At 34.7% G+C, this 27,459-nt stretch overlaps 1 protein-coding gene across 7 annotated transcripts in view; it reads right to left on the bottom strand.

The window, feature by feature from the left end:
* The window catches only part of LOC142336387 (uncharacterized), a 72,086-nt gene that overhangs the window by 26,332 nt on the left and 18,295 nt on the right, over positions 1–27,459 (bottom strand). Inside the window, exons 1-2 of one of the 7 annotated variants that reach the window (XM_075385176.1) lie at positions 16,936–17,738; positions 7,797–8,197 (exon numbers count right to left, since the gene is read on the bottom strand). The exons of 2 other annotated variants lie outside the window; for them this stretch is intronic. In XM_075385176.1, the coding sequence (XP_075241291.1) occupies positions 7,797–7,823 (27 nt within the window). In that variant the 5' untranslated portion in view covers positions 7,824–8,197; positions 16,936–17,738. Of the gene's footprint in view, positions 1–7,796; positions 8,198–16,935; positions 17,742–27,459 lie in introns of those variants that run through there. 4 more of the 7 variants (XM_075385175.1, XM_075385177.1, XM_075385178.1 and 1 more) reach the window with 4 other exon arrangements.

The following is a 27,459-nucleotide window of genomic DNA, read 5'->3' as shown; positions in this document are numbered from 1 at the left end:
CATTCATGTATACCGCGCGAGCACCAAAAGGCTGAAAGCCTGTGTGAGGGCCGCTTTAGAGCTTATTTTCCCATAAATTTTCCCATGACTTCATATTTTCAAAACAAGTAGTCAATTGCAAATACTTGTTCTAATGCTAGTGAAAAGCGCCAATGAAAATTGTAAAATGAACCAATTACCAAAAAAGATTAATAAAAACTTCCGAGTCTAAAATGTAGGTGTCCCTAACTTTATGCAGAAAATCATTCAAATTTTGCTGCACACAATCATATTCATTTCTTATTATTGTTTCATCAAATTGTGCCAGTACAATATATAGTAAGCGAACTCTGACTGATAATCGTTTTCTGATTTGCTTAGTAAGTTTATGAATGGTAGGTAAACTTTTTAGTCTCTCTTATCATTTAATGATTTTTCAACTTCACGTATTTCTAAGAACCTGTTGACTGATTCATGTTGATGGGTTCTGCGTAGGATTGAAACCAGTAACTTAAATAATTTATATACGTGTAGTTCAAAAATTGAGGCTATTGCGTGCTTTTTTCTTGTCATGCGAACCTCATCCGATTTCTTTAATTGAAAGACCATTCTGAGAAAAAAATTTTGTTATCTTTGTAACTTCGTTAGGATCGACTTGGTTGTGGTTCCGTAAATTAATATTCCATTTTGGTAACGAGGTTGAGAGTATTGTTTAAACGTTTGTACTAGAAGGTTTTTGTTTAGAAATTGGCGTGTTTGATATAAAATAGTTATGAATTTTGCGCATTGTTTTCCAATAAAATTTACATGTTCTCTGGAGTCAAATCGATAGTCAATGAGCACGCCAAAATATTGCACAACTGTTTTGGCTTGAACTTCAGCGCTTTTCCAGGTGAAATAATCTGGTTGTTCAGCTTTTTGTTTCAACCGACAAGAACTGTGTTTTAGCTTCGTTCAGTGTAAGTTTGCTGTTTTTCATCCATTCCGAAATTTTATTTAGCTTTACTAGGGGACTGCTGTTTTCATTATAATTGAGGAAAATCTTGGTGTCGTCTGCAAATAGGGTAATTTCACAATTTCTGACAATCGTCAGAAGATCATTGATGTACAAAAGAAAGAGAAATGGTCCTAGAACGGATCCCTGGGTCACACCATGTGTAATGTCTCTCATATTTAGTGAGTTGTCGGAGAACTGCCCAAATTGCTTGCGATTGGAGAGAAAAGAGCCTAGCAACCGTCCTACTGTACCTCTGAGGCCATATCTTTCACATTTAGCTGGGAGCAATCGATGATCAACCGTGTCGATGGCTTTTGATAAATCAAGTAAAAAGCACTGGAATGGTTTATGCTGTTGTTTTCGTTCAAGTAGTGCTTCAAAAGTTTCGATCATTGCTTCGACCGTTGAACGCTTACTTAGAAAGCACAACTGCCTCCCTGACAATACCTGATGTTTTATAAGAAAATCTAAAAATCTTTTGTGTAAAAGTTTCTCAAAAAGCTTGCCCACTACTGATAGTGAGGAGATGGGTCGATAATTTCCGGCTTCATTCTTTGTTCCCTCCTCATGAATGGGTATCATTATTCCAATTTTAAGCAAATTTGGGAAACATTCCTCCTCGTTGCATTTGTTGAAAATTTGACAAAGCTGTTCTGAAATTGTTGGTGACACAATCTTAAGAAAAAAATTTGATAGTCCTAAAAGTACTTTTCTTGTTGTTCAAATGTTTGAGTTCATTAAATACTTCTAGTTTGTCTGTTTCGCTTAGAAACAAAGATTTTTCGTTCCGTGGTATGCTAGATATTCTAGTGGGTATATTATTTGGGAGCGGGTTATTTTCAATTTTTTCTCAAATTTTGTTATTTAATAGGAGTTTTGTTTCTAACTCTTCTAGTTTTTTCCAATTTTGCGAAATGAAATTTTTTTTTACTGTCTGTCTTTGTGCTGATTGATCTTGATTCTGTGATGACACCAAATGATCACTCGCTGAGGAATCTTGAACATGTGTTTGAAGGGTAAAATTTGAAAAAACTAGGTCAATTGTAGATTGGCTTGATTGAGACACTCTCGTAAAATCTTTAAGGTTGTTCGCAAGCTCAAATCGCAAGGCATGTAGATTCAATTCTGTGAAAGATTTTGTTTTCGGTCTGACCCACCCGCGATGTCTAAGTTAAAATCACCACAGACAATATGATCAGTATTGCTTTCTTCTCCGATTTCAATTAAATGTTTCATAAGAGTGTCAACAAACTCGAAAGCGTTCAATTTTGGTGCTTTATATATTACAGTAATCAGAAGTTCTTTCCATTTTGGGACATTTTTTTAACAGTTAAAATCTGCAATTTTTGGTGACTAGTTTTTTTGATGGTACTAATATAATTTTGTTCCGTACTAAGGCCTGCCACACCTCCGACCCTATCAGATTTTCAATTGCATGATTCAATAGACTTCCACCTGTCTTGACAGAAAATTTTGGGGTTTGAATACTCACGCAGCCATGTTTCTGTTACAATTAAAAATTGAGGCTTAATATTTAAAATTTCAAGCTCAATATTGAGTTCATCAAAATTGGCTCTTAGTGAGCGAATGTTTTGCAAGTATAACAGTTTCTCCATTTCACGTTGACTTGACCTAACTGCTGTTTTTAAAGGACATGTTTTTAGTAAACTAGTTATTCATCAACAAAAGTGAATTTTTTTTAAAAAAAACATTATTTTAAATGGGAATTCCTAAAATGTCGTCGAAAAGTGAAGTTCTAAGCCGTCGTCTACTAAACAAAGTGTCAAGTTGGATCGTTTTCTTTGCAATTAAAAAAATTTAATAGCGGAAGGGAATTGACGTTTCAGCTTTCTGAGTAGAATCACATCCAGCCTGCATGCCTTTTTTAGAACTTTAAAGTCGGATCGGTTCTTGTTAATGGTTATTGTGCAGTGGAGCTCCGATATATTAGTAGCGACACACTTTATTTCTATTCTTCCTATGTTTTCAACTTTCAGCGTAGAATCGCTTCCAAATGAAAAAGAATTTCGTTTAAAATTCCAATCGAAGAGAAAAAAAACTATTTGACCGTCAGAGAAAAATCACTTCCGGCTAAATAGGTTTTGCATTTTTTAGAGAGAATGAAAAAGACCTTTATTAAAAAAAAATTAGGAGAGGAAAACCAGGAGGTAGGAAAAAATAGAGCTAAGTAATTGAACAACCTTCTGCGTAAAAACACATCCAGTTGCAGTGCCAGCTCTTGTTTTGGGGTATTGGGTTTAATTTTTATAAGAATTTTTGGCAAAAAAGCTCTAAAGAACTTCAAACAAAAAGTTTCCTATTTAAAATTCATCAAATCAGTCACAAACAAAAAGTTTAGCACTAGATTGGGCATCGTTTGCATAACGTTAGCGGATAAGATTGCTTTTCATTGCTTATCAGATTTATTTGCGGATAATGTGATAATTTTTTCGTGTTAGCAGCTTCAAAATTTCGTTTGAATGGGTTACCACTAGTTGATGTAGCATTTCGTGATTCAATATTATTCACAAAGCCGTTTCTGATGACAGGTTTCTGCAACTTGTATATCTCATCAACATTTCTCACTGGCACAAATGTTTTTTTTCCGTTGGATCCATGTAATCACAACATAGTACAAAAATATTGCACTTATAAGACGAAGTTCTTGCCATTCTGGAAAATCTTGTTTGGGGCATCTAGATATCTTCCAAAGTACTCCAGAACAGTCATTTATCTAAAAAACGTTTCCAAATTGAGCTGAAAATCTAGTTCATCTAGTTTTAACTTTCGTAGTTTTTGAGAGTTTTTTTTGTGATTAAGTAATTAGTAAGTTTTTTAGTTAATCATTATGAGGTTTAGATTAAGGATATTGACAATGAAATAGAGACTCGATCAGGAATATCATATATCGTTTAGAGTTCTGATATGGCATTGAGTGAAAAAATAGCAAAAGACCAAAGATTAAGTGACATTTTGGCTGTACACTTTCAAATTATGTCTCAATGAGCCAAAAGTTTATACATTCTGCCCTGTAAGACCACAGCAGTCTATTTTTATTTATATCTTCTTTATTTCCCAGCGTCTATACAATTTTATTTATCCAGAAAAGGATAATTATTTGGCTAGAGAAAAAGAAAATTCAAAAGTTTTCCAAAGCGAAAAATACTAGTTATTTATCGCTTCCTACGACTCAAAGATGAATAGTGGCATCCCATCGGTTTTTCAACTGAAGCACGTCTGGTTTTGACCTTAGGATCAATTTTTTCTTTCCGCAGATAAACTCCTTTTTTCGGACCTTAGCTTTAATACATAGAACAAAAATGTATCTGTAGTGTTTCAACACCCAGTGTTGTTTACTACCAACACTTCTCTTGAAAATTATGTGCTCACCACTGGGACGTAAAAGTTATATCCACCCTGAGCTGGTGGGAACACAATATGTCCCAAAGTTCTAGTTATGTGCTAAGCTTAAAGTGAACAAGTTATAACCTGAATATTTTAACCCTTTAAGCCCAGGATACCTACCCAAACATAGAACCACCGCCGTAACACTACACAACTCCGTCTGCCTTTTAGCCACCCCCCCCCCCTCCACGACCTATTCCTAGCCTCCACTCAGCCATCGCTCCCCTCCACTCCCCAACCGGACCTGTCCCTCCCCGACTATGTTCACCCCACCTCCCGTCTATCTTTAACCCCCCTATCTCCCCACCAAACCATACCCCATTACCCTACCCCTAACGGCATCCTTCTTCCCTTCTTTTTCAAATTTTTATCCGGATTTTCAAATGATCTGTAGCTTTTCTGCACTGGTGGCCCTAGAATTGTCTGAGGATGACTCTTCGAGTTCTTTCCGGTATCATCCATTTTTTTGTTCAAAAATGTTTCATAATGTCTTTTTTTCTGAACTTCTATAGTCACTAAATCAACCTTTATTCTGGACTAAAACTCAGTCTCCCTAATGAAGAGGTTTCTTTGAGAAGATTTTGGCTCATTTGTCGTTCGCGTCTGTCTGATCTACCATTCCCACTCCCCTGCGGCCAACTGACCTACCCCCCCCCCCCCGTTATCTCGACAACGGTTCTACCCCATGTTGGAACCCGCCTACCATTTACCACCTGCAACTGAGTTCTGTCATTATATTTCAGGAAAACATGCATGTTATTATGAAGTAGTTTCGTTAAAAAAATTGGCACCCAATAAACTAGATGAAGAATGAATTTTATACCTAAAATTTTATAATTGTCGTTTTCAGAAATATTAGCCCGAGATCCATATAAGTAGCTGTTTATTGATTAGATTTTGATACTCTAATCTAATTTTTATTGATTAGATTAGAGTATAGTTACTTAATCAATTTTCTGTTCTGTGGTTTAAACTTTACCTGAGCAAAAAACACAAAAAAGCAAATGTTCTTTCTCAGCAAACTAAAATAATTTTGCGGTGGTGAGCTTCAAAGTCATTGCGCTAAGTTCCCGGGTCGAGACCGAATGGTTAACTTGTAAGAACTTGCAAGTTTCTTGTAAAAGATGGTTAACTTGTAAGATTTTGCAAGTTTCTTGCAAAAGAGGGTTAACTTGTAAGAACTTACAAGTCGAATGGTTAACTTGTAAGAACTTGCAAGGCGAATGGCTAACTTGTAAGTTTCTTGCAAGTTCGTTCCGGTCGAGCACAACTCTTATTGGTTAATTCAATATAAAATTCAGTCATTTATCGTCGAAAGCGCGTGGGATTTAGTTGCTCAGTTTGGATAACTTAATAAAATTCGACCTAAGTAGACAAAATGGTTACTTTTTGAATTTTATCAATTCAAGAGAGTTCCTTTTGCAATTCCATTAAAAAACTGTAGATCTCAGTTATTTTCATCGCGATCTCAAAAATGTTCCCAAAATATTGACTTTGATTGAATTTTCAAATTCATATGTCAGTATTTTCTCAAAATAATTTAGTGGCCTTCATTTTTATACTTTTTTTATAAATTATTCACACTTTTCCAGATTCGATTTTTTTCAAACATCCATTTACATTCATGTCTTGCAACATTTTATTTACGGTTTCGGGCGTATGTGTGTATGTGTGTGTGTGTGTGTGCGTGTGTGTGTATGTGTGTATGTGCGTGTGTGTGTGCGAGAGAGAGCGTGAATGTGTGTGTGCGCGCGTGTGTGTGCGTGCGTGGTGTGTGTGTGTGTGTGTGTGGGGGGGGGTGTGTGCGAATGGTTAACTTGTAAGTAACTTGTAAGTCGAATGGTTAACTTGTAAGAGCCTTGTAAGTCGAATGGTTAACTTGTAAGAACTTGCAAGTCGAAGGGTTAACTTGTAAGAACTTGCAAGTTTTTGGAAGAAAAACTTGCAAGGCGATGCATCGCCTTGTAAGTTTCTGTCAGAAACTTGCAAGTTCTTACAAGATAACCATTCGGCCTCGACCCGGGTTACCACATGAAGAGCAATTCATGGTCAAACCGTCCAGCAACTCTGCTTTGTAATTATACTTTGGGAAAACAGGAACTTTTTTTTAAGCTTTTCTGCACTTTTTTGCACATTATGAACCATTTTTTAGAAAATTTGGCACCCGATGTTTTAGATGAGTCCCACCGACTTCTTATTTCTAAAGGGAAATAGAAGTTTTTCTTGATTATTGTATTGGTTAAAATTCAAAATCATCAGAAAAACTAAAACTCAAGAGAATTTCAGCCCTCGTTGAATCTTCTTGAAGAAAAGTATAAAATATTTTGAAGAGTTTATGCATATCAAGATCAGAATTACAATGCAATTTTCTCAAACTAAGTTGGTTGCAAATTTACACCAATGAACTTGTCAGACCCAATTACGTTAGTAAAGGAAACGCCTTGAAAGTGTACAAAAATTATAATTCGAAGTTTATTTCAAAGTTTATAACAAAATCATGAGCAAAATGGCCTGGAACGTATGTTTCAGAGCTCACCTAATACGTAAGGATTAACAAAAACCCTTGAAATCAGGCAAAGTTTAGTCTCCTGGAGATATTTTTCGCAGGCTATTTTGAGCCTGCGGTCAAAACTATCTTATTACATTAGCATTTAAGCTAATTTAAAAACAAAGAACCGGATTTCGGGCTTTCTTATACCTTCTTATACCAATTTCCTGACTCTAATTTAACTTGCTAAATTGCATTGTTCGTTCTTCTCAGGTGTAACCGTTTTTCATTAGGTTCATTCTTAGGATTATTCAATAGAGTCGGTGTAAACTCTGAGTCAAATAGAAAATTAGAAAATAGTAGGGAGACTTTTAGGAGAATACACTTTGATTGATTTTAGCTTTAGATCTGCAGAATTTTGCAATCTACAGTTAAGAAGTCTAATTTTTATGGTTGAAATTTTGCTTTAATTTAGATTATTTCGGATAATGGATAATAGGTTTGTGAAGTTACCGTTCTGCAGTTCTTTTATTGAAACAAATATTTAGGCATTTATTATTGGGTCCGATTTGAATAGGAAAATCTCGCACCTCAGATTTTCAATTTTTACATTTTTTGATTTACAGTGTATGAAATTATACAAACAATTTTTGGTGAGGGATAAAAAAACTTTTCAACTTTAATTTAAGAAGAAAATGATTTTAATAAGAACTTGATATTCATATTAAAATGCCTCCTTTTTTCCTGAATGCGCCTTTTATTATCTTAAGAACCATTTTGAAAATTATAAAACTTATCTGTTCAGAGTGGCGCCATTAAAATTCTTTTCATTTTTCTGCGAATAGGCTTTCAAAAGCGCAAAACAATTAGCTCGGCATCTTACTCAGACGATGATTATTAACTATTTAGCAATACTTGTTAACAAACCTTTGCTGCAGACGACATTTTGTTCATTCTAAACTTCGGTGCGCCTTAAAAAGAAAGGAAAGAAAAGAGGAAATTGCAATATTGGAGATAATAGTCGAAGTAAGAATGAAATTTATTTGCGCGTCAACTATTTCTGTCTAACGATCAAGTCAGAGAATTCAGGTGTAAAAATTTAGTTGCTCTTTCCTGAAGTAAAACGGGATAAAATGTAAATAAATGGACTGCAATTTTGTTCAAACAGAATACATACAGTGAGTTGAATAAGACTTGAGTTTCCGGTCAAACACAAAAATATATCACGCGTTTTAGTAACCATCCACTGAATAAATAGCCCACATCTAAGTGAGGTAAAAGGGGGAAGTCAGATAAAGATTTGCTTTTAGTTCCAAAACGGGTATCTGCTGAAATGTCATGACGTAAAAAGGAAATTTATTAAAGCCATTTCACTGTCACTAAGAAATAGTACAAGCCCGCGAGGGGGCAGAAATTAGATTGATAAAATTGATTTTAGGTTATCAATCAAGAAGCAAATTTTTCATCGCTCTACAATTTTAGAATAAGTACATAAAACGAGTACTTGGTCTTAAAAAATTAATTTTTTTTGCAACGCATAAGTGATAATTTAGAATTATATTTCGATTCTTCAGTTCTAATTTGTATTCTGATAAATATATTCAGTTCATGTGATTTGAGAATGTTGACTATTTTTAGAAGCTTTTAGTTTAAAATATCAAATGCTGATAAATCACAAGCTTCTAGTATGATAAAAAGCTCGTATTTCAAATACCAAGTACAAGTTCTGCTCTTACATAAAATGTTCACCTGGCTTTTGGAAAATAAAACCGGTGTTAAGTTAATAAATACGGGAAAAAATCATGTTATTTAATGAACTCCTTCCCCTGAAATGAAAACTTTCTTCTTCTGTGTCAGTTTTCCACAATGATTTATTTCCTGTAGTCATGTTAAATTAGAAAATATTCTTATTACAAAAACAAAGAGCAGATATGGTAGAATGTAAAATGTTTTCAAACATAGATTCAAATGTGTTCACACCAGTTACGTGATCTTAAGTACAAACATTCAGATTTATTTCAACACAATGACAAACTTTCACAATTTACTGTCTTTCTAATGAACGGATTTCGTGGCGAACTAAAACCGAGAAAGCTAAAAAAAAAGGTTATTACGGAACCATCGGAAAACTTTTTAAATCTCAAAATCTGCTTAGAGTAGAAAAATGTCAGTTCGCATTTATTCGGAAACGTTAAACTGATCTCGCATTACTTCAAATTTAATGAATCTGCTTTTGATCTCCGGAAAGAAAATTGGAATCTTAAAATAATTATGTGAAAAAAACAAGAGATGCAGGCAAGCAAAAACGTGACAAGGAATTGAGATCAGACGACAAGCAAACAGAGAAATATATAATATATTCGCCAATTAAATGGAATATCAATTTCATTTTGCAAATTTTGTCAATCACAGTAAACCATTACTGAAATAACTCGCGACAAATATGAGAACACAGTAGCAAAATTCGCCTCTATAATCTCAATCGAAGTACGAAAAAAAGCAAAATTTACCAACTGCTTTTAAACTACACAGTTATTCTGCTAGAAATTTGAAAAACTATCTGACTTCCTCGTATCTTACCCAAAAATCGTTGTATACTTAAAATGTTCCCCATTTAATTTTTTTGGAAGTGTGTAAGCTCTGTAAATGATTAAAAACGGTACCAGGCGAAAATTTTTGTCCCCCTAATTGTATACTTTATGTGCTCTTCTTTAAGTTTTTTCAGTCTTATGGCAAAAAAACTCCAGGGAGCGCATCACTTGGTTGAAACTTTTTTTTTCAGATTTTTTAGTCTCATTCGCAACTAAGGTCGTATTTTAACTATTTTAACTATTTTTAAGATAATATAACTATTAGATAATATAACTAGAACTTTCTCAATGATAGAAAATTATTGGGTTCTTATACTTCGACATAATGAAAGTTTCCAAATTCGCAAAAGACTGATGTTAAAAAAACAAATTTTAAAGCCGTAAACCGATCCTCAAAGGGAACCGCAAAAACTTTTTCTAATACAAACAATTGTGAAAGGACCAAAATTAGTAAACGTGGGTCACCGTGAGGAGTTCTAAAAGAAGCGAGTAGAAACGAGTAAACACTCTTTAGCAGCGTCACATCGAATTATGCAATTTGCACAAAATCATACTATTTTCGTTTGACACGGTTTTCAATTCAGAGTCTGGCAACAATTGATGTGAATAATAATAATAATGAAGAGAAGAGTCTTGAGGTCAGAAAAAACTCTTAATTTGAAAACAAATGCAGTGATTGTTTGGGAACGCATGCAATGAACACCAAAAACAGTCAAAAATTTTAAAGTATTTATAGTTTTTATTGAGAGTTGTGAGTTCTTAAAACGATTGCAAATCATTACTGTGACTGACTGCAAACAAATTTTTATCAAAATTCTCCTAATGTTTGTTAAAAAACATCTTTAAGCGTTATTTTTTGTAGAATTGAAACGGAAGAAAGTTTTTATATGTGGGATTGTTACTGGAGCGTCTGCAATTCACGGAGATCGAAAAGATTTTCAGTGCTAAAGAAAAAAATTTTAGTTTCAAAAAGTTTTGAATCAAATTATCAAATTTTCAAAAGTCAAAAAGTATACGTGCATTAATTTATTTATGTTAATAATTACAAAAGAGCAGTAAACTTTCAAAATGAAACTAACGACTGGTTTTAGAAATGCTGTTAAATACTTTGTAAAATTTCACACCAAAAAAATTCGAAATTGCTAGTTTGTCTATTTTGGAAGACAATTTGACGAGAAAAGCTTAGGTAGATATCACTTTTTAGATTTTTTTCTTTGGTGTATTAGTTCTCAAAATTAGTTCTCAATCTCTGTAAAGACGACAAAAAAATGAAAAAATTTACGCTGAATACTTTTAACATTATAACGTTGAAGTAATAGAGCATTTTCAGTAGAAAAAGTATATATCAATAAAGGCCAAAAGTATATATCAATAAAGACCAAATTGTCAGCCATAAGAAGTCACAGAAAAAAAATTTTAGTATTTGCAAACTCACTTTAATTAAAAAGTACAAATCAATAACTGGAAAATTTTGAAGCGTTTTTAGTCAAGTTTTAGAGAACTGAGTACATAGAGAACCGAGTAAAATTTAGCAAGAGGTTAAATATGTTAAAATATACTATTCTTCAGAAAAAATCAAATCACTTTATGTACTTTTTGAAATTAAAATGGTAATCAATATCCAGAAGTATTATCTAGTCAGCAATCGGTGTCAGGACAATTTATCCATTTCAGTTTTACCCAATGCCATTTTACCCTATGCCAATTTACCTGATTTTCCCTATTGCAAAAATTACCACAACGACTATTTAGCCGACTATAACTTAATGGCCCGTGGGACATATAAACTATCACAACCAAACATGGGATTAGCCGACTATATAATTAAATGTCCCGTCGTCTTGATATGAAACTATCACAACCGAACAGGGGATTATATTGCCTAAATAAATATTTTAAATCATCCATTCAATTGCGACAATTGATTTGTAATCGGATAATTGAACGAAAGGATCAAAGAGCATTGGGTAATTTGGTATAGAGTAAAATGGCATTGGGTAAAGTGGCATTGAGCAAAATGGCAGGTTGGGTAAAACGGCGTAGGGTAAAATGGAATTGAGTAAATTGTCATGTAACCTCACTAGTCATTACTGAGGTTATATGTTGGAACTTCAAAAATTGTTTCAGATGTCAAGGCATGCAAGCATTGAAACAAAAAGAGGTTAGAATGTTTTCACCGGGAAAGCCTTTCATCAAAAAATGGTCCTATTTCTTCTATATTTATTGACATTGCCGAAAAAGAACTTGCTTGGCATAAATTATGTGTCAAACTAAACAACTGTGCTGTTATACAGATTTATTCTCCCGCTTTTTTGACTCCTTGTTGTTGCTTAATTTTTTTAGAGATTGTCCAACAAAACGCCAAAAAAATTTTAGAGTGTGCTCGATCGTTTATGTTTTTATTGTCTCAATTTATCAAGGAAAATAAAATGAGTATTGCAAACTAGCAGCTCATAGAGTTCTCTCTGAGAATGATAACTGCGAGCCTTTTAAAAAAGTTCGCAAAAAACCTGAGTGAGGTTTATTTTTGATAATTATAATTGTTTTTGTTATTATTATTATTATTAACTATTAGATATTTGGTAGTTTTTAAAAAAAACAAAAAAAGCAATTTGAAGGTAAATCTTTCAATGCATATTCAAAACATATAAATTGAATGACATAATTTTATAGAAAAAATTTTGCAGTTTCTGCTTGCTCTGATTCAAAAAGAGTTGCCCCTAATTGTCTGCTGATAGGAACTTTAAAAACTTCTTAACTGAAAGGCTAGTCTTTTCTACTTCTCAAAGTTAATGCGGTTTTAAAAAAAATGTCTTTTTTCATTGTTTGCCTTTATAATTTTGTACTGTTTCGCTCTGATGTTTTGCATAAATTTATGGCTCTTGACACTATTGGAACCGAAGAATGTTCTCAAATTCTGTTCCTAAGATCGATCATCGGACAATTAATGTGTCTAAGTTTTCCTCAGTCTACATTTTGAGATGAACAATTCATCTGGCATCAGCGGAAATTTTGTAACAAAAAATTACAATAGTAATCGATTTTTAGAAGATAATAACAATCACTTAAGCGCCAATTAATTTTTAGGAGTTATGCGTTGTAGGTTTTTGAAAGATAATTTGTGTAGGAGTAATATACTGAAAAAAAAAGATTCAGAGCAGGATGGAATTCAACACAAAAACTTTAAACTAAAGGAAGACGTAATTCCTTTATTATACAATGAACTAACGCTACGGCTCTTTTGCATAGAACTGAGTTGAGGTGATTTTCAAACACTGAATATTTTCTTGTAATTCAAATTAAACGGGTACAATTTGAGAAATGAACAACGTCAATTTCATCTCTCATTTAATGGAGAAATCAATGACTAAAAAACCTTAAACTGTATTTCAAAGAACATGATAGTTTAGAATGTCGTTATCTGAGAAATCACTTCCCAATTTAAGATATCGATTCTGACTACAGTAAAAAGAATTCAAAAGGGAGATTGTTAGTGGCTGTTGATCGTGAAAAATTGAGATTACAAAAAATGAAAATCTGAGATTCTATAAATCTGGCCTCTTTTGTGGATTTGTATTTCGTTTTTCAGGTGGCTTGCAACCTTTAACCATGTATGTTGTAATGAAAATATAAAAGTATCCGATTATCATGAAAAGCAGTGTGAGTATTTAAGAAAATTTAAGTGCAAGAAGAGGTGGGAAAATACCTCATAAAATTTGATTGATTATACATCAACAAGCTTTTCAAAGCAAATTCACTGTCCGGAGGGCTTTATTCAACTACACTATTTTTACCTGATGGTGTGAAGTATAATTTTTGCTTCCTGAGAACGAGGCTTACGGTAAAAATCAATTTTAACAACTAAATCACTAATGAATTTCAGAAAAATAAATTCCTTGCCGCCTGAGTAGTACCAAATTGTGGGCTTTTTAGATTCAAAAACGTCATTGACTTAATTGGACTATCATTTTTGTTACCTCAGCATTAAAATTCTAGATGCATTTTCATTTTAGACATCTAGTTAATTGAATTTGCCCAGCGTCGGCGGGGCCGGGATTTTTCAGACATGAAATTGATTACATGAACCAAGAATACAGTTGTCTTAACATTCGGAGGGCAGTTAAAGAAAATCAACAAACAAGTTTTGAGTATTTGCTGCTGAGAAGCACGTTTTAAAAATCGAATTCTTGACGGCTTAAGTTAATTAAATTTATAGCGTTAGCTATCATAGAAAGTGACAGATAAATTTGAAGAATTCAGATGGTAAAATGCGACCAATGGAGAAATAAAAAATAACAGTTAAATTATTTCTACGCAAGATGTTCTCTAAAGCATAGAATTATGAACAAATGATTTTTGTCCATAATATAACAAGATGATCTTTTAAATTCTCAAAATAAATATCTCTACCCGTGCTTTGTCCTAAAGAGACCTAGGGTAGTTCAAATGGAATTAAACTCAAATCATAGTAGGTTGCAGCCAAAAAACGACACATGGTAACAAAAAAACATTGAAATTCTAAGTTGTAACGACCAATTTATTTAGGGAAGCAGACGTTTACGCTAAGTAATGGAAACGATGGGTAAAGTTTTTGCTTAGAGTAGCTGAAAACAACAAATTCACTATAGCAGCTGGAAACATTTCAGCAATTCAGCTCCTATTTTTGTCCTATTCAACTTATTGTAACTTAAGAGGGGATTTTGACAAAGCATTATCTCCTACAAATGGAATTTCCACGGTAAATATTTATGAATTTGGTCCCTGTAGAGTAGATGTTGAACCGAATGAATTAAGCAAACCGTTTTTTTCAAAAGCAATAGAAGAGAAGAGCTAAATTTTTTAGCCTCAAATTTAACTTTTGATTTTTGATTGCGAATACGTTTTTTATTACCCGGATTTATGAAAAATAGACATGAAAACACACATGAGGTTCTTAATTGCAGACAATGATAGCAACATTACTATTGGAGCCAAACTATGGCCGTATAATACTAGAGTTGACAGACGAAAACCAAGCAACAGCAATGTTCTGAAAAGCACCATGCAATCTGTATGCTGATTAAAATGGTGTTTTATCTTAAGTGAGCACTGCAGAAAAACTATAGAAACAAATTTTGTCTAATCTCGTTTCCTCTGCAAACCAAAAAAAATCATTCGTCGTATTAATCAAAATTGTTACTTCCACCAAAACATGCAAAAAAATTTTGAAGACCTTGTTTCATGAAAGAGCACAACGACACCTCCAAATTTCCCAAATTTTATCAATGATAAAACTCGATAAAATACTAATAACTAAAACAAAAACTTTTCAATTGACTTTTAATAGTCGAGCAACGCTACATGCAAAACTGTGAAGAAACTTCCACAAAAACCTGAAACGGAGCATAGATCTCTGATGATTGAAATGTTGCATTTGAACAACTTCAAATCAAATTGTTGATCATGCTGCATTTTAGTTTAAGTTGGTCTAAATTGTAAAACAATACTACTAGTTTCAAGGTAGGTTCAAAGCACATTTTGGCCACTGTTTAGCGTGAGAAAATGAAAATACGGTTGCCGTTCAAATTCCGCCGATTAAGGAAGGTTTTGAGAAAATTGAAAAGTGAAATAATTATTTTTTGGAAATCGAAAACGGGAAAAATCAGAAAAGAGAATTCAGAAAATTTGTCAATAAATGGTGGCTCTTCTACGTCTTCACGTGATTTTTTAGTTTAAGCATCCATTTATTGCCTATTTCAGCAGTCAGATTGCCATAGACTGCGGGTATTTATTCTATGATTGATTAGATGGTGCTGCTTTCTTGCGCTACATTTAATTTGTCCAAGAATATGTTTTTTGTGAATCTTTTTTTGGGAAAAATATCATGACTGTGTGCAGTGTTCGATTACTAATGGCAGTAACTTTACGTTTATAGGATCTCAATTTTGACCATTTTTAATGAGTAGTAGTTTCTGTTCCTAACTTTTTATGAAACACATGATCAACAAGTGTTAAAGTTAATTGGCTTTGCTGTGACGTATCCGACGTATTTTTGCTCACATTTAGCATGGATAATTATCCAAAATTAATGAGTATAATGTTACCTTTACGCAATTCGTACCACTTAAATTGTGTGATATTTTTGCGTCCTACTTAATCAAATTGCGTCTAATTATCATTTTAAACCTAATATTGATACCTTAATTTTGGATATTTACTTCAACTGTAAGATTATAACCATTAAATTTCATTGATTTAATTTGGCAAATTGCGTTTTTCGAGGTTAAGTATTTTGGCACATTGTGAGTTTTTAGAATTCCGCGTTATTGCATTGTGTAGTTTGGTAAGAGTATTTTGTGTTGATACCTTAAAGCAGAACTAAGAACTTTTAGCACGCGTTTCTAAATTTTTCCTTAGTTTACATTTACAAGTGTGATTCTTAAAAAAATTTACATCTGACTGTTGACAAAGAAACTTTCTTAAATTTTCTCTTTGAGAGAAAGCGGTGCTTCTGTGCAACTGTCAATTTGACTAGCACAAAATTTAGATGATTTCATTGAACTAAATACGGCTGGAAAATGGCTCAATGTTGAATCTATTCTTGCGTCATTTAAGGTTGCAGCTTATACGAGAAAGGGTGTTGTCATCAGCTATGTTGGAGACAAGATGTTGTCATCGGTTGCAACCAACATTAACCTTTTGTTTCATGAGCCAAATTTCATAACACATCTAATGTAAACAAAAGCATGAAGAGGACCGAAATATGGACCTTTTTTAAAAAATTCAAGTCTCAATTTTTCTTCGAGAAATGAAGATTTTATAAAATGTCCCTTCAAAGATTGATTCAGTTTTGTTTACCCTTTCTATTCATTTTTGCCTTTCTTATCTAACAGAGAGACATCGATCAGCCAAAATCGACTTTACAATAGGACAAAGCCATGGTAGCATAAAACTGCTAGCCCAAAATTAATTTGGAAGGTTGGAATAAATAAGTTCAATAGATGTATTTCAATGTAAAAAAAATTGGTTAGTTTGAAATAAAGTAGGCGAGAACTTCAATGGTTTGTTTTGATCTCAATTTCACTTATTGCCACAAAATATCCAAACTCATGATCTCGCGGCTATATTCTTAAAGTTTTATTGCTATTTATATAAAGTTTCTCTTTTTATAATCTTAAGAAGACATTACTTTATCGGTTGTTAAAACATTAAACGAATATCAGATTTTGAGGAGTATTGTGTTTCATTCAATGTTGATATTCAAACAGATTACATAGATTTGCAAGTCACAATCAGGGTTTGTAATCAGATTGAAAAATTATTCACCAAAACAAGCATTGAGACCAGTTTACTAAATGACATGAGCAGAGTTCTGAAGTAGTACTGATATTAGACTTGGAATTAGATTTGCCCAGAACTGATACAGAAAAAAAACGTTTGCGTATCTATACAGATTAATCAGGAGAGGGTGTTTTTCCCAATCAACGAAATCTCACCATCGTATTTCTTTGACGTTTTGATGCAGAAGCAAGCAAAAACTGAGAAATTAATTCTGTTCGAATTAATTCCCTAAATTAATTGAAGTAGATATCGAGGAGAAGTTGTTTAATCAGCTTTAATTTAATGGATGTTTTCTTCGCTTTTAACTTGTTTAGAGAGACTATTAGGATAAGAAAGAGCCAAATAAAATGACCTCAAATTTTGAGAAACGAGAGTTTGCGTAATATGGTATAAGGTCAAGCCAAAAATAGTAAAGAAATAATCGATATTGCTATGCACAGTAAACGAAGATTGCTTAACTTTCCATTAAAATAACCTAAAGTTACGCAATATAACAGGAAATAATAAGAGTGATAGAAATGGGGTTGGGAATCAACATATATTTTCACTCTTTCACAGCACAGCGATACTTTAAGCACATTAAAATATCGGCATAAGAAAAACGCCCCTCATAATAGATAGTAAGGCGTTTGTTTTTTGTTATAAAGTAGAGATGGGGGGGGGGGGGCGGTGCAGGGATAGGGAAAGATTTCTCAACTTCTCCTTAGGTGGTTAGGTAGTAACCTAAAAGTGAAATGGAGCAAAACAGTGAGGACTAATTCTCAAACTGTTACACTAATAGGATACGAAATATATTCAAAGCTTTTAGTTTATTCAATTCGTATCCATCGGGGATCAAATTATTTGCCTAATTCAACCGCGGGCAATAACTCCCGCTGCTTTGCCTTATTCTTAAGACAGCTGATTAAGGGGTTGTTTTAATGTTTATTTGACGTAGACACGTTTTTACAAAGTCAATTTACGATCAACAGGGAACTAAAAGTTCAAGAAAACCGTGCACCAAACTAGCTTTAGACATAACAGAACTCAAGTATATCACCGAACAAAAATGCTAAATTTAATCCAGTGCTATTTCTGAGAACCAAATGGTATTATTTTATGTTTGTTCGCCAGTTCTGCATAAAATGACGCAATCAAAAGCCAAGACAAAACCAAAATCTTTGAATCTTTTAACAACAAGAAGTAAACTAACACGGCATGAAAAGTGTTATGAAAAATCTTAAATAAAAACAGTGCGAATGCGAGCTTTGAACCCCCCTATCGGCCATTCGTAACACCGAATTTATTGTCTCAGTTTTAATTGGGTAAGTCTAATTTGACTCAAACTCAGATCATTTCTTTTAAATTGTGTTAGATTGGCTCCCGCTTTTTCTACGTAGATCAAAGTTTATTAAAAAATTCTAGTTTCGAAATAAAGATTTTCATTAGGTCATTTTATGAAGAAATATTGAACATGGTGCTAAGAAATTTAGCCGACAACGGGGGGGGGGGGGATTAGCCAACTCATTAGTCTAGCCGACAATGTGTTTAGTCGACTATGAGGGCGAGACCTGATATGAAAAATAGTCACCACAGTCACGAATCTGGCTATAGGAAAAAATATTAAAGCTATGACCATAAAAAAGTAAGAGTAAAAATTTTACAAAATTAACTAGTTAAATCATTTATGAAGTTTTTTTTTACACTGAAGAAACCACGAATAAAAATTTTCAACCCTAGTCGAAAAATAATGCAAAATTTACAAAAAAAAATTATAATCAAATTTATAAATATTTGTGAAAAAGAAGCTTTATATTTATAACAGTTTCAAAATTACTGGCAACTTTTTATATTAATTTGTAACCGATTTTCACAAATTGTCGGCTCTTTGCTAAACCCATTGTCGGCTGTTTGCATTAATTTATAACCAAATTATAAACTTTGCCATTATTTTATAATCTGTTTGCTAGCTGTGACATTAATTTATAAAATGTTTGTTAATTAATGCATTAATTGTAAAAAAAATTTACAAAAACTTCCGTTAATTTTTAGAGTAACTTTCAATTCAAACTTTCAACTCCTGGAAACTTTCCGCGCGCAAGAAATTCTTCTAAATCGATTGTTTTTACTACTTCAACTTATTTAAGGAAACTGTGTGGTAAAAGATTTATATTGGAAAGGAACAAATTACAATAGTGTACTGACAAAAGGTCATAAAAGCCACGAGCATTTTCGAACTCATTTGAAGGAATGGTTAGCATTTTTCTTAATGCAAAAAGAAAAATTCAGGAACACTTTTCACGTAAACTGCCGTGTGTGCAGTTTTCTACGTCAAGATTGATGATAATCAATGCTTTTGCAGTGATTACAAATACACGAAGTTCGGTAAAAGGGATAAAACACCTGTTAGGTTTTTAAAAATCAACCGAGAAGAAGCTTTTGAAGCTTTTCGAAAAAAAAACTTTGATAACCAATGTTCGAGAGGCCAGCATATCATTTAAATTAAGATACAGAATCAAGATACAGAAACAATAAAATCACAAATCTTTCTTTAGTAATCTGTGATTAAAGTGAAAATTGAAAATAAATTTAACCGTTGGGGTATAAATTAATTGGAAAAAACTTTTCACAGGATAAAGAAAGAGGAAAATGAGAAGGTGGAAAAAATTCTACAGTAAAATTCGGAAAGACTTTTTTTGTTTTTTTTGTTTCTGCTGCACTAGTCTGTGGCCACAAAAATGCCATCTTGGCGTCAAAATTATTGTTATTATAAATCAGCAGCTTTTAAAAAATATTAAATTTTGGGAAAATTTTCGAAAATTTTCACAATAAGGAAATTGTGAAGGAGTGGAAAAATTTTTAGGACATTCGCAATTACGATTTTAATTGTTATTATTCTTATCTGCTTCGCTATGGTCTAATAGGGTCGAACTAAAATGAAATGTAGTCCGCAAAAAAGCTCTTCATATCGCCAATTCGATCCACCTCCATTACAAGACCTACAACGATCGATAAACAGGGTCGAACTAAAACAAAATGCTGTCCATTAAAAAGTTTTTATATCGCAAATTCGATCCACAATCCATTGCAAGACCTACAAAGATTAACATTCAAAGTTTGGGGAAAAGAACTGATTGAACTGTTGTGTTGGGTTATGGTTTTTTGAAAGCGGAAAAAAGCGTTTTTAACTAAGTAGAAAAATTAATTTCTCAAAATGAGAGAATAACAAAAAAAGTATTTTACAGTAGAATTTAGAGATTTACAGGAGAGATCTGATTATTAGGTCAAGATGATGATTTGATTTTGGGGATGAAAAAAGGCTCAAAAATCAGCTGTATATATATACCAATTATCAGTGCAAGAAAGTCAAGATACAAAATTAACCTTAGCACCATGATTTACAGTGGGGGTCACAGGGGTTACCAAATATGTTTTGCTTGTGCAAATCTCCCAGTAACCAGTCGCAGGGGGTACTATAGATGGTATTCATTTACCCTTTTCTAAGAGTTTGTTCACGTTTCCGGTGGTATCATAATCATTCTATACATGCTGGGAAGATTTTATATCAAATAATCTCACTCTAATATTAGTAATCTAGAATCACCAGTTTGAACCGATTATTGATTTTAACCACCATTTCTTGACGAATAATTTTTATAAACTTCGTGACTAAAATCAATTTGCTCCTGTCTTGGTAATCTGGTAAACTAAACTTTCTTTCTATTAATTCTCACTAAATTCAAGATTATAGTTTGATCAATATTCTAGCACCCCTACTCAGACTTGAGCTGATTGCGTAGAGTGTGTTCCCATCAAAACAGTGTTGAATGTTTCCACCTTTACGATACGGGTAACGAATTCGTAAAGATGTCGGCTGCCTTTTTGTCAGTTGGAACGTAATGAATTGAAATAGTCCCATCTTTCATCTTGTCTCGAATGAAGTGAAATCATCTCTCAATGTGTTTGCTCCTCTTGTGCATGACTGGGTTTTGGCACAAATTGATTCAACTCTGGTTGTCCTCTCCAATTGCTATTGGATGTTTCTACTGGATGCCGAAATCCTTCAGAAGTTGTTTCAGATACAATGCTTCTTGAACTGCTGCTGCCAGACCCCGATATACAGCTTCCGATGAAGAAAAAGCAACTGTGGTCTCCTTCTTGACACCCCAGCAGAGTGCTGCGCCACGTCCAGTAAGCTTGAAGTAGTGGCCCGTCGTTGATTTTCTGTCATTCACATCAACAGATCAGTCTGCATCACTGTCCCCCACTAAATCATAACTTGCTTCTTTTGTGTAAGTAATATTTGAACCTTTTGAACCTTGAAGATATCACAGATGTCGTTTTCCGCATGGTCAATGTTGATTGGTAGGTGCTTTCATGTGTCTGGACAGAATGTAGACTGTGAACATTATGTCTGGCCTCGTCTGTTTGGCTAGTCACAGAAGTAATCCAACCAAGCTTCGGTAGATACCTTGGTCCGCTTCTTCGTCTCCCTTCTGTGCTGTCTGAAATTTCAAATTCAAATCAGCTTGAGTCATTGAGGGTTTGCATTGATCCATCTGAAATCGCTCAAGCATTGCTTCTATGTAGAGTTCATGGTAGACTGTGACTTTGCCTTCTTCTCGTCTGATTATTCGACCCAAAAACCAGTGTAATCTCACTCTGTCTTCCACGAGAAATGTTTTCTCGAGTGCCAATTTTGAAATCGCAGATCACTGTCATGCCTCTTGATGCTACTATGATGTCATCAACCCAGACCAAGATGAAGGTGTGAACCTCCTTCTCTGCTCTCGCGATCAAGGAATAAACGTTCCTGCTTCTTTTGAACCCCTGTCTAAGTAGAAAGTTTGCCAGTTCCCTATACCAGTTGTCAGCTACCTGTTTCAAACCATAAATTGATTTATTAAGTCGACATACTAACTTCTTCCCATCTGATCCGCGTTTTACAAACTCCTGTGGCTGTTCCAGATACACTTCTTCCTCGATTGGTGAGTGCAAGAAAGCCGTCTTCACATCAAACTGGTGCATCGCATGGCCCTGCTTCGCTGCTTGTTGAAGTAGAATCCTGAATGTCTCTGGCTTACAGGTAAACGCAAAAGTGTCAAAATAGTCCAATCCTTGCACTTGTTTCAAGCTTCAAAGACTTTTGCCACATAGATTTCTTTGTATTTGTCGACTTGATCACTGATTCCCAATTTCATTTTGTAGACCCATTTTACCGGTATGACGTCCCTGTCTGAGGGTGGTCTCACAAGGTTCCAAGTCTCGTTGTCTTGGAGTTTCTTGACCTCTTCCTTCAGCTTCCGGTGCCACTGGTCCCAATCGTCACCTTGCTGGGCTTCTTAGACTGTTTTGGGTTCCAAATAGTCAACCTCAGTCACAACCAGATGGGTCCTAACTTCTCCAAAAAATCCCGGAACATTTCTTTCTCGTGTCCATCGTTTGGTCTCTGCACTATCCGCCTGCTCTTGCGCTTCTTCAAAGAAACCAACTCTCTCTAACTGTGAGAATTCCTTGTGTCACTGTCTTCCAGTGACTCCAAGTCTCTGAGCCTCCCTCTTGTTGCACTAGATTCTTCATCTAGTGCTGCTTCCTCAACTTCCGAGGCATCTCGTCTCGTGTCGTTTCTTGAGTGTTCACGCTCTCTGCGTCATGCCATTCCTCCTTTTTTGTAGTATATGCGCCCTGCTCCTTCTTGTTGTCATCGTCTTGATGACCATAATCTGGGTGCCGGATCTCCAGTTGCGATAACCCCTCAACTAGTAGGTCGGGCATCTCTGTGTTGTCAGGGATTGAGCCCACTTTGGACTCCTTAATGAAAACATTTTGAACTGCCACCATCTTGCATATATTGGGTACGTACACCAAGTATCCATTGTTTCTTTCAGTTCTACCCACAGACATTCCTTTTAATGCCTTGGGTCAAATTTTGCTGATGTCTCTATCCTTCTTCCTCATGAAGACTGTGAAACCAAAAACAGATAAATTACTAATTGAAAGCTTAGGTTTTGTACCTTGCACCAGATTTTTCTTCTTGTCTCACAAACAATTTCCGGATCCTTGTTGCGTGGAGAATTGCTGCTTCCCACATCATCTTGGGAAAACCTGAGTCAATCAGCAAGTATATTGCCATCTTCATGTTGCACCTCTCATCTAACTCATTCTGTTGCGGCTTCGCCGGTATGGTGATCTCCTGTAGAATGCTTGCATTTAAACAATACATCTTTAACTAAGAGAAACTCCTTCGCATTGTCTTTTCTCAGTTTCTTGGGCGTCCCCACACTGAGAACAAATTCCTTCAGGCTGGCCAGTGCTTCACTCTTTGCCTTACGCAAGTCCACAAACACAAACTTTGTGTACTGGTCTGCAAACACAATTCAGAATTGGAACTCTGACAGTGACTCTACTCTGAAAGGTCCCATCACGTCTGTGAACAACCTCTCCAGCTTCTCTTCTGCTTGGGTCTCTGCCACTCATGGTACTGGATTCTTTGTGATCTTGGCCAATGCGCATACATTGCACACATCATCGAGTTCCCTCACTGTTTCTGGTGCATTCCTGGTCACTTCCGCTTGATTCAAATGACCCAATCGTCTGTGCCACTTCCGTGCACTGTCAAGTTCACGCTGTTGTAACTCATTTTGAATTCTAGAACGCTGCAGGGTAAGTGAAACAAATTATTTTCTCTTGTTATTTTACCCGAGTTCCCTTCTGGAGTTTCAAGTAGCTATTTCTTTTCTCAAAAGTGAAACTATGTCCACACTCCGCGCATCTTGTGACTAATAAGAGGTTTGAAGAATATTATGACACACAACAAAACATTTTTGAGTTCGCATTGCAATTCCCCTTTGTTTGAGGGAATATTGATCCTAACACAACCTCTGCCCACCACTCAGGAAGCATCTCCATTTGGATTTCTGACCACTGATTGAATGGGCATAATTTTCACGAACGTGGCGATGTTTGTTCATTTGTGATCTGTACAACCACTGTACAATAGCATGCCTCATGTCTTCCACTGGGTAAGAGCTGCCCAGTATTCCTCGTCTGGTGTAGGCAATGTTGGACCCATTGCCACTGACTCATGTTTGCCTCCATTTGTTTCTCTTGCACGCCCTGTTTAGTTGACCCTTCTCACCGCCTTTGCTGCTTTTTGCTGCCTCCTTCCTCCTGCAATCCTTGGCAAAGTGTCCTGGGATCCCATACACAAAGCAGTTTCCTTTCCTGGGTCCCTTCTTAAAGTCCCGCTTCACTGCCAGTGCCATTGAAACATTTTGTCCTTTGTGCCTCTGTGCTGTGCTCTCATGGAAGTTCTGCAGCCTTTTCCTCAACTCTGTGAAGCTCGTTGCGGGTTAAAGCTTTCGTTTATAACAAAACTTTAATACCTCATGGGCAGACCATTGAGGATCAAGGCCTTGAAGATGGTCTCTGAGACTGCTTCTCCTGCTTCTTGTAGCCTTGTGAGCAACTCCTGTCATCTGATGAAGAAGCTATCCAAATCCTCAGCATCCTCGAGCTGCAATCGAGCAAGCTCTGCCACCAAAGTTAACACTGTCGGTGTATCCACAATCTGAAATCACTCCTGCAAAAGCTTCCAAGCCTTTGCTCCATCTCCGATGCCGTCATCTCCCACACAGTCATGTCTCATCAGCATGAGGGTTGTTGCATCTAGATTCAGTGCCAGAGGGCACCACACATTGTTCCGTTTCTCTTTGATGTCTGCAACTTCCTTCTCATATGCATCCCTCAGCACCTTGTAGTTCTTCTCATCATTGCTCGTCCCAATGGATAGTGGTCCAGGCTCATTGGGTTGCTCCTCTGTCCCTTCGTCTGCATCCTTGCCAGAAATCTTGTGCTCCAGATTGAAAAGTCCTGTGCCTTTCCTGTTTAGGTCAGCCGCTTCACTGTCGGTTGATCCATCGTAGTTTGAGCAGGCAAAACAGTCGTGAAAAGAAAAGCAGAAAAGGATTATGACTGTCAACAACAAATTGGTTTTGTTTTAGAAATTAGTTTCCTGACTTGGAAAATTGCTGGGCCCATAACCAGTTGGGTTATGGGTTCTCGCAAGCGGAATAAAAAGTGTTTTTAAACTAAGTTGAAAAAATAGTTTCTCAAAATGAGAGAATATCAAAAATGATATTTTACTGCAGAATTTAGAGATTTACAGAAGAGATCTGATTATTAGATCAAGATGGTGATTTGATATTGGGGATGAAAAAAGGCTCAAAAATAAAAGGTAGAGGTAAAAGTAGAGGAAAGGTACAATCTTCGGGTTGTGAATCAACAAGTTTTTTTATAGGTTGAAATACATGGACACAAATTCCACTAATTTTTAAGATCTGCAAACATCTGAGCAGTGATCGGCAAGAATAACGTTGAGAAAACTTGCAACAATGTCAGGGAAAAATTGGTCGTCATTTGTAACTTAATCTGATAAATGAAATAGTAGAATAAGAAACGTCCAAAATAATTTTTATTTTAGAGTTGTTCTTATGATGATTTCCTTTCCTTGACTAAGCAAAAGAAAGTTAAAAAATTGGAGCATTTTGTAGTAGGATGAGTCTTTTCCAGGAGCCAAAGAACTCGCATTTTGGTTAAAATATCAATGTTTAATGTATAGCATGACCCATTAAAATCAAAACTCCTCTTTTTTTTCAAAAAAATCTCTATTGTGCAAAAGATGATCAGTGATGCGCATTCATGAAAAACGATAGCAAAACTTTTAAAGATAAAAGACTACTTTTACCTACTGGTTACGCATTTACATTTAAGCTCGCGTGACTATGATAGAGCACAAAATAGAATCACCAATTGCAGCTTCAGGTCCCACAGAAAGGTAAAAGGGGAGAGCAAAATTATAGACACTAAGAATTGTAAAGGAATTCTAAGATGTCCGTGAATGGGTTTTCCTTTTGGTAAAGATTGTTAACAATTACTTGAGAATTTTTTTTTGATGCATACAAAGTGCTTTTTTCCGACTGATTTACACGTTAAGTGTAACAGTCAAAGATTTTCTCTTGATTTTTTTTTCAAACTAAAAGTTTATTCAAAATTTAGAATAGAAATCAGGTCATTTTCCGTTAGTGTATAGCAAGCACGAGAACTTATCACAGATTATATCTCACAACATAATCGTTCCCAAACAAGTGGGATTATCTAGCAACTAAATTGTCGCATGAATATGCATTAAGTCTCCAGGCAATGCACTTCAAATGTTTTATAAGCAAATTGACATCTTACTGTGGAAAAAATGACAATTGTCAAAACTCTTAGGGAAGGAATCAGTGACTTTACGAGCTGTTGATTTTTTGTTCCGACCCCCACTTTAGTGGGGAGGGAGGTACTATATACTCAACTGGGTTTTTTTTGTTCAGTCAATTTTGGCCGATCGATATATTCATCGTAGAGAATTATGAGTGGTATCATTAAAAAGCCCGTCCAGCGTAGAATAAGGAATTAAAATTTTTTTTTTTCAATTTTTGTTTTTTACAGGGACTGTTTTTGTTCACATTTTCAGTCATTTTTGCTAAAATTTTGCACAATTTCGCTAATATAATTCAAAATAAGTTAAAATTTGAGCGACAGATTGTTGTTGTTACCGTTAGAGATAGAAGAGCGTTGCTGAATTGTTTGATTAGAGTTCTTTTTGGCTAAAATTTTTGATATTTTCAAAATTCAAACTTTTTTCATCAAAATGGCACAAAATATGCTTTTTTGGTCCACTTTGTTTGCCAGGTTTAGTGACCTAGAAACCTTAACACAGACTCCCTAATCTCACAAAGAGCGCTAGTTGCAATTAGGCTACATATGACAGTCTTCTGGAATTAAAACTTTGCCGTTTTTCGCAGATTTAAATCCATAATTATACAAAATGCATAGTTGTTTTTTTTAATATTTGAAGAACTCCATTCAACAATTGGTCTAATTCGCAAACACTTGGAACACTTGGTCGGTTTGCTGGGGGTGCGACAAAATCATGGAGAGGTGCGATAATATCATGGATTCTCAGAATCAGAGATTTTTTTTTTTATTTTGATGCTGCCTTTTTTTTTCAAAATATTTTGCTTTTGTTTTTAATGTTAATTACTGACAATATTTTGCATTCACGGCCCCGTTAATGAAATCTACAAATTACGTAAATGTGAGGCTGAATGTAAATACAGTTTGTTTTCGGAGAACCAAAGGGTTTTTATGGCTTTGAGGAAGAGTTTTAGTAAAATTCAACTGAATTCTTGTCTTTTGCCTTCAATTTTTATTATTTTGGCAGTGTAACTTTTAAGTTTAACCACTGAAGGATCTATATTTCTTCCTCAAGAGGTGCAGGTGAACCTTTTCTATTCAATCGGTTGTTACCTAATGTCTCTTATGTTATTGAAAGTATTTGTTTTTTGAGGAAATTTCTGTGACTTTTTGAACTTGTCATTTTTTTGTATTATTTTAGTCAACATTTCGCTTATTATCAGGAAGTATAGGCCACCCTTTCCTCCTTATAGAAAAAAAACTAATTTTGTGGTCGATTGTTTTAACAGAAGGTTTTTCTGGCTTTTGGTTTTAGGAGTTTTCATTCAGAATTTTCTGATTTTTGTGCATGACTGCCCATTTTTGGTGTTGTCTTTGTTTCTTTTGTAAATTGTCACATTATTTAATAATCTAACTAAAAAACCCTATACAACATTTGAAACTGAACATATTTTTGGTTT

The sequence above is a fragment of the Convolutriloba macropyga genome, chromosome 3, assembly GCF_964194025.1.
Source record: "Convolutriloba macropyga chromosome 3, txConMacr16.3, whole genome shotgun sequence".
In the NCBI taxonomy this organism is placed as follows: domain Eukaryota; kingdom Metazoa; phylum Xenacoelomorpha; order Acoela; family Convolutidae; genus Convolutriloba; species Convolutriloba macropyga.
The sequence above is the reverse complement of the archived record's forward strand: the minus strand, read 5'-3'. Positions and strand labels throughout refer to the sequence as shown.